This window comes from Lynx rufus, unplaced genomic scaffold (genome assembly GCF_022079265.1).
Source record: "Lynx rufus isolate CCGP_SWC_20201006 ecotype Redwood Valley unplaced genomic scaffold, mLynRuf1.p SCAF_4, whole genome shotgun sequence".
NCBI lineage: Eukaryota > Metazoa > Chordata > Mammalia > Carnivora > Felidae > Lynx > Lynx rufus.
Genome location: NW_025814856.1, coordinates 136153508 through 136161346, shown reverse-complemented (window position 1 = coordinate 136161346; position 7839 = coordinate 136153508). Strand labels below are relative to the sequence as shown.

Sequence of the window (7839 nt, the reverse complement as noted above, 5' to 3'; positions counted from 1 at the left end):
GCCCTTATGAGAAAACATTGTAAAAATGGCAACACTGAAAAGTAGTCAGGTTCTACAACAGACTGTTGGGTCTGTAGCTTCTCATGGAAAGTTTTTTTCTCACAAATTTTCATAAAGCAACATGATTCCTAGAGCTAGAGTGCTGAGTTCTATTCAATGAGTAGAGTCTCTGACTAGAACAACTTGCCATGGCACATGTGTTTCATTTCATTCATGCTGCCCGTCAGTCATTGTGGAAGCTGGTTTTGTGCATGTGACCTACGAGGAACGACAGTTTGGGGCTGAAAAAGATGGTACATTTTTGCCAAAGACATTCCATTTTCCAAACCACCGACTGTATGTAGGAGTACTAAGGGCCTCCCGGGATGAGTTCCATCAGCAAAGAAAACCATTGTGGGACATTCAGAAGATCTGGGTCCTTAGTAAATGAAATGTAAACACATAAGTTTATTTGGGACACCAACACTTTTAAGGTTGGAAGACACCGGAAGACACAAATGGTTGCTGCAATACACAAAAGTTTATTTTTGATTTTTTTTCTTTTCTGAAGGCAAAATATAATAGAACTGAACATCAATGAATTTTGTACAACAAAAACAGCTTTTAATATGGAACAGACAGTCCATGAATGATTTAAAATCTCGGAATGGCTTCCCTTTTTCAAAGTCATGCTTTCTTGCGGTCCACGAGGAGTTGGCACAAAGAGACAGTGGCAGCCTGCTGGGTGAGCTGAGGGGAAGGACGGGTGGGCTTCCCTAGATCCGCGTCAGCTGGTGCCACAGGCTGGATGGGAGGATGCTTTCCACTTTCTCCATGACAAAGTTTAGGGGGGCAAACAAAGTGCTGAGGAACTGCAAAGAAACCAGAAAGGCAGAGAGTCAGGAGAGATCTCGTTCAAGGCTATAAAATGAACCTCTCCAACCTACACTTGGATCTTCAGTCTCGGTATCATGTAAGTCTCAAAGGCTACACTTTTATATTTATGTTTATGGGAAACATAGTTGATGACCACACCTGAGTTCCAGCCCCCACCCCCCAGCTCTGATAGGTAAGGAGAAGTGTCTGCTGCTGCCCCCTTCACTCCTGACAGCAGACCCACAGTCCCCAGTCTTTCCAATTCGTCTTCAGGATCTGCGCTGCCCCTACAGGTGCCATTAAAAGGGACTGACAGTTGGGTGACAAGTAGGCTGAGGAGTTAAAAGATGGTGACAACTTAGATCACCTGCCTGCCTAGCTGGGTACAGAACCCACTTTAAGTGGACAAGGCAATTTCAAAAAGGCAAGTTTGATACATGGCTGTAAATTGCTTTGGGATCCTATTGTCTCCGAAACACCTCTGTAGCCCATGCTCATTTCTGAACTACCTGCTTAGTGGAGTGCATCATGGACGCCTGGGGGAGGGCAGCAAACTGGCCAGTCCATGGATGACATGTCCTTGTTGAAGAAGTGCTGTCTGAGGAGATGTTTGGGAGCTCTCTCATTTGGTTTCTAAACTCCTTTCTGCTTTTCATGTAGAGAATAATGCTCATTAACAGTGCCTTTTAAGAAAGCCAAGTGCCTTGCCTGAGACTCATTTAACATAACCTCAAATTTGTTCTGATTATGTTCTTATGAAGAATCAGCTTCATTCTGCAAACCATTCAGCATCTGGCAGAAGAGGTCCCCTAACAGAGCCCCATATGAGACAGAGGTGTCTGGGTGGTTTCCATGCTCTCCATCTGTTTAGAACCAAGGTATTATCTCATTAGGGTTCAATACCTGGTTCTTACACTGTGGTGTTCTTTGTCCTAATCCCTTATCCTCAGCAGAGCACAGTCTACACCACCAAGGGTAGTATGTAAATACACATGCAGGGGGGAACATGGTTCTGAGGTCAAAGTAGTAGTATATTTAATGAAGTAAAACAGGCTCCTCCATTGGCCATATGTTCTATGATTTCAGGTCTTCAATAAGGGGTATGGCAGGCAAGTTTCCAAAATTCACTTGACCTCAGAATCTTTCCTTTTCTCTAGTTGTTTTTAAGAAGCAGTAGAATACTACTTGGGAAGGTCTGTGACACATTATAGCTGGACCATTAAGTGTGACATTAGAGTGAGGAAACTCAAGATAGTGTAAGATTTGGAATCTTTCCCCATGCTGTGTCTTTTACATCAATTAAATGTATTTACTCAGTAAGGCACCTAAGTGCTGGATGAAATATAAAGGAGTCTGGGAACAAACTCCCATTATCAGGGAGCTCAAAGCCTAGGGTCATGGGGGAGGGATAGGTGGCCACAGAGATCTTTACACAACAAAGTAATAGTACCAGATAGACCATCATAGAATGGAAGATGGAAGATAAAAGCATCAAGAGGATTCAGAAAAGGGAGAGAATCCATTCGGATTGAAAGAATCAGGAAAAACTTAAAATGGAGCAACTGAAATAGACCACAACGGATGGCTGGGATGTCAGAGATGCAGATGGGGCAAGGATGGCAAGGAGAGAAATACAAGCAGGTGATCCCTCCAGGTTCAATGAGCAGCTGGAACAGAAATGGGAAAGTAACTGGTATGCTCAGAAGAGGATAAATAATTCAGCTTAGCTCAATAGTGCAGAGTTTAAAAGTGACCAGAAGAACTCTGGGGAGGGCCTTGAATGCCACCTTGGGTTTGGAGTTAAGAAATAGGCAGCCATGTTAGCACTTGAGCAAATGTGGATGGCTCTTTCATCAAGTGGGTCTTAGATATATGGCAATTTCTGGTAACCTTCTGAAACTGTCCTTTGTTACATGCACAGAACCATGTGGGATGCTCTCCCTGTGGCCCAGGAATGAGTAATTACTACCCAAGCTGCTGATGACAGAGTTTGTAAAATCCTAGCAATGAGAAGATTGTTTGTTTATTAAAATCCTAGTTTTGAGATTTTGTTTGTTTGTAATCTGAGACCACTAAGGCTCCATAAAACACAGCATCTGCCTATAATCCTAGTTCCATAAAGAGGAGCCAGGTGCTGACGTAGTCTGGATAAACCAGAGATGCTGACAGGGGTTGTTAGTTGGGGCTCACCAAACAAGTGATATTGCTGGTGAAGTTATCATCTCCTAAAGACTTGACCTAAAAAAGATTTAGAACCACCGAAGTTGTGATGGAGTGGGTAAGGAACTACTGAATACTAGCATGAGCTACTGTGGTTAGATGAAAGGCATCGCTCATGGTCTGTATTCTGGGCAATTTCACACACTAAATGTGGGACACCAAGAAGCCTCAGCTTGGGTAGCAGAGCAAATGAAGAGGTCGTTACAAAGTTGCTTCAAAATAAGGCCTGTTTGTTTGCTTTGTTTTGGGCACTGACCTGACTTGCATAAAAAGAACAAAAGTGGGGCCTCTGGAAATCAAGAGGGGAATCTCCCACCCTGTTTGATGTCTGTAACTGCCCCTCTTCTCACACTGCACAGTAAGACACAGTGGGCCCTGACTCCTTGAACTTTACCTGCACTTCTCAATAAGTTTCCGCAAGAGAAATGAAGTCCTACCACCTCCAGTATATGTGATGATTTACTGCTCTCCCTCATATCTAGAGTGGTCTGTTCTTGGGAGAATTGAGAAAAGAATCCCCAGAACCTTTTCATAAAGATCCTAATTCTCTCGCAGCACCCAAGTGGGGATGTGCACCTTTTATTACTAAGCTACCTCCCTCCTCAGCACCCCTCCCTGCATCCTCTTCCCCATCCCTCTCCCACAGGGAAGAAGCATACAAGGTAATGAGGCGTCTGAAGCTGATAAGCCCTCTCATTCAGTAACCAGATAAAGGTTAGTGGCTTTCATCAGGAGGTATAAAAAACAAGTTTGGGGGAACATGCCTTGCTTTGGATGTTCATTTATACTTGTTTGCATGTTTGAAAATCAGACAATACTTTTTGGCCAGAGACTCAACCAATGCATGGAGAAACGGCAGTTTCACTTACAGACTCGGGAAATTTATGGCCTGAAAAGTTTAGTCTGAATGAGCAACACCAGGCACCCCTGGAAGAGCTCGTCTATCTCAACATCCAAAACTTCTGTCCAGAGGGCAGAGATACATGGTCCAAAACGCACTGTGATTCAATCAGTGTCTTATGGTGAGAAAAGGCAACTGAACTAATAAAAAAGAGAGAGTGACACTTCAATCGCCTGATCCTCCTTTTCCCAAAACACCATTATTTAGAAGAAGGTCATGGCTCCCAACATGCTTCGTTAACATTCAAAATGCCTCTGCTTATCTGAATAAGTTCCAGGTGCCCTATGCAATCAGACAATTGACATTTCACTGTAATCAATATCAGACTTCAAAGAGGTCAAGGCCTATAAGTGAAGATGAGAGTCAGAAGTCAGGGGGCTCAGTCTCAGTGAAGGAGAGAGATCAGAGGAGGAAAGACAGAGCCCTTCAAAGCAGACAGGGTCAAAATGCTGACCTTCCCACATTCTATGAGGGGCTGGGTTTGGAACGATAACTTATTTATATGAGCAACCTTATCTTAGTAACCAAACATTCTAGGAAGAGTTAGTCTTAAGTCATTGAGGTAGATTAGATTAGGGGGGAAAGCCAGTTGAAGCCGTTCGTTTTACTATTTTCCAGTGGCTCCCACTTTGCTGTGGGCTTCTTTACTAGCTGCATATCAACATATAAACACACTGGAGAGTTCCCAAGCTGCATGTAGCCTGGGGGGTGCCAGTGCAATCTCTCTGCATCTACTAAAAGTCATTATCCCAGGGATATTATCTCAGGGGAGGGCTGAGAAAGTCATTTTCACAAGCTGCAAATGGTTGTGGGAAGCCTATAGGGCGACTGCGATAACGTGCAGGGGGCTTCATGAGAGGCCTGCAGCAGTGAGGAGGGTGAAAACATGGGGGAAGACTCTGGGGACAAGGTCGGGGGAGAGGGACGGTGCCTGTCTCCTTCAGGCCATCCATCTTCCTTCCCCACAAAGTCTCTCTAAACATTTTGGAAACTGTTAAACCTTCAGGAAGGGCAAGATGAATGTGATCTTCCAGGCAGAGGTTTAAAAGCAAATTTATCTAAACTATATTTGGTTATTACGAGTAGCTGACCAAACTACTGCACCTCGGTAGAGTATAAAATTGGAGGACCATAAGGCAAAATGATATTTTATTCAATCATCTGATCTAGACTCAAAACCAGAGCTTTGGAAACATTAAATGATCCATAATGAACACATCACTGATATTCTGGAGCCAGTAGAGCCTTTTCTAGGGACACTTAGTTGTATTCTATTTACTATCCTCCACTCCCCCAGACCCTTCCCTGGTTAATGCAGTTTCAGGCCATTAGTCATTTCATTCAATATGGTGGTCTCGGCCCTGGCTGCACACCTGAATCGCCTGGGAAGCATCTGAAAACTTAAGATGCCCATGCTGCACCCCAGGCCAGTGAAGTCAGGAGGCAGGCATTAGTCACTTGTAAGCTCCCTAGGTGATTCCAAGGTACAGCCAGGGCGAAACATCTGTCACCTTCGAAAGCTTTCCCCCCCAGTGGCACTGGCACAGCACCACGTACTTGTGAGTGGCTGCTCAGATGTTCAGCTTGCTAGAGACCAGTGTTCCTAGAAGCAGGTATGGTGCTCAACACCTCACTCAGAACCTGCTGGAATCCTTGTTAAAAACACAGATTTCTGGGTGCTAGCACTCAATATTCTGAGTTTCTGGTGGTGGGGCCAAGTGAATTTTTTTCACACTAGAGGGTGAAAATCTCTATTCTGATCCAAAATCCCACCAACTGCTATTTGTTTACTGAAAAATACTGGGACAATGACATATTTTTACAAAAATGCTCTAAAAAATGTTTAAGAGAGGAACATAAAAGGAGGAAATATAATTGTCTACTATTGTAAATATATTCCTATTTTAAATTTTGCTAAGTTAAACTCTAGTCTATTCAGAATTTTGGCAACTATTTTTACTCAGAGGTTGGCTTGGGAGTATAATAATGAATAGTGGAGGTCCATAAACTAGGGAACAACCAACATGGGGCGTTCTGGGTTTAAAAATCATGTTATATACAGAAGACTTAAGGAAATTTGAGATGTTTTACCAAGAGTCAGAGGTCAGAGGTTGCCACGAATGTATTAGCTGTCATAAGAATTTGCAAGGAGACTTGTTGAGTATAGTTTTGGAGGGTAGAGAGGAACAACAGGTGGCTATTAGAGGAAGGCATATTTTATATAAAGAAGACTTCTGCGTGATCCAACAATGAAATGGGCTTTGATGTTAAGTAGGCAAGTTCCCCATCACTGAGAGCATTCAAGAAGAGTCTAAATGACCTCCATCCCATTACTCTTGAAGGCAGTTTAAGGTCCCTTTCAACTCTAAGAGTCCATGATTATAATTACAAAAGAAGAGGAGAAATGCTAAACTCTATCTGATTTTTACAGTGATTCTTTCTGCAGAAACCACTACCATTTATTTATTTAATAATCATTTATTGAAAACCTACTACGTGCAAGGCACTGTGCAAAGCTTTGGGGATACAGAGATGAGGAAGACACAGTCCTGCTCTCAAGGAGCTCACATTCTAAAAGGGGGACGGACAAGTTTTTAACAATTATAGTACAATAAGTGTGATAATATAGGTATTCATAGAATACTGTGGGATCACGGAGGAAAGACCTCTAACTCAGCTTGGGAGAAACTTAGAAAGAAAGCTGAGTGTAAAAGAGTGAAGAGGAGTTAGTAGAGTGGACAAGCCAAGGTGGTGATGGGGAAGGGCATTCCATGCAGAGCAAAAGGCACGTGCAAAGGCACTGGGGTGTACCAGAGCCTGTGCATCTGGGAGTGGTGAGTCAATATGGTCTAAGAGCAGTGTCTATGCAAGAGGTGGGAGAGATGAGGCTGAAGAGGCAAGCAAGGCATGATTGTAAAGGACCTTGCATGCCTTGCTAAAGATCTGGGACTTTATTCTGAAGTTGGTGGGAAACCTTTGGAGAAATTCAAGCAGGGAAGTGACATGCTCAGACTTGCAATTTAGAAAGATCATTCTTGTGTCAGTACGAGAGAAGGACTGGCAGGGGATGGAACTGGAAGCAAGGAGACCAGTTAAGACTCTGGCAGAGGAGTCCAAGCAAGAAATAACAAGACCTAGACTGAGAGAGATGCTATGGGGAGAGAAGGGGCTAAGAAGGGATGAATTACATTTACTGAACACCTAGTAGCATTGGAGGTTAGATCCGACAGACTGGGAGCTGAGACAGGTAGGGTGTGGAGAGTGAGAGAGGAGCCTGGGAGGGCTGCTGCGCTTCTGGCTTGAGTAACTGGGTGGATGGCAGAGGCAATGGCAGAGGTCAGGGATACAGGAGGAGGGGTGGTTTTGGTGGTGGGGGAAGAGGGTGATGAGTTCAGTTTTGGAAATGTTGAGATTGAGGTGCCGGTGGAATTTCCAGTTCATCTTCAACACGCATGAAAATGCTCTTGCAATTCCAGTCCCTGAACTCTGCCGAGCAGAAAATGTCAATCATCTGGAAAGGGATTAAATCACCCAGCCAAGTTAGAAATCATCCTTTCTGACTCCACTCGCCTTGAAATCAGAATGGAGTTCCAGGAAAAAGCATTGATACTCTTTTCCTTATTCCTTCTGTTTGAAACCCATCTGTGGCAAAATCCTTACACTTATCCTCACTGCATGTGAAGGTTAAAATGGTTGGTTTTCGGGGAGCCTTGGTGGCTCCGGTTAAACAGCCGGCTTCGGCTCAGGTCACGATCTCACAGTTTGTGAGTTCGAGCCCCGCGTCGGGCTCTGTGCTGACAGCTCAGAACCTGGAGCCTGCTTCGGATTCTGTCTCCCTCTCTCTCTGCCCCTCCCCCGCTTGC

At 44.1% G+C, this 7839-nt stretch overlaps 1 protein-coding gene across 4 annotated transcripts in view; it reads right to left on the bottom strand.

Annotated features, from left to right (window-relative positions):
- Positions 1–498: 498 nt before the first annotated feature.
- Positions 499–7839, bottom strand: part of ST7 (suppression of tumorigenicity 7) — a 250831-nt gene continuing 243490 nt past the window's right edge. For 2 of the 4 annotated variants that reach the window (XM_047096971.1, XM_047096969.1), the window contains one exon: positions 499–851. In XM_047096971.1, the coding sequence (XP_046952927.1) occupies positions 756–851 (96 nt within the window). In that variant the 3' untranslated portion in view covers positions 499–755. Of the gene's footprint in view, positions 852–6458; positions 7488–7839 lie in introns of those variants that run through there. The other 2 variants (XM_047096970.1, XM_047096968.1) reach the window with 1 other exon arrangement.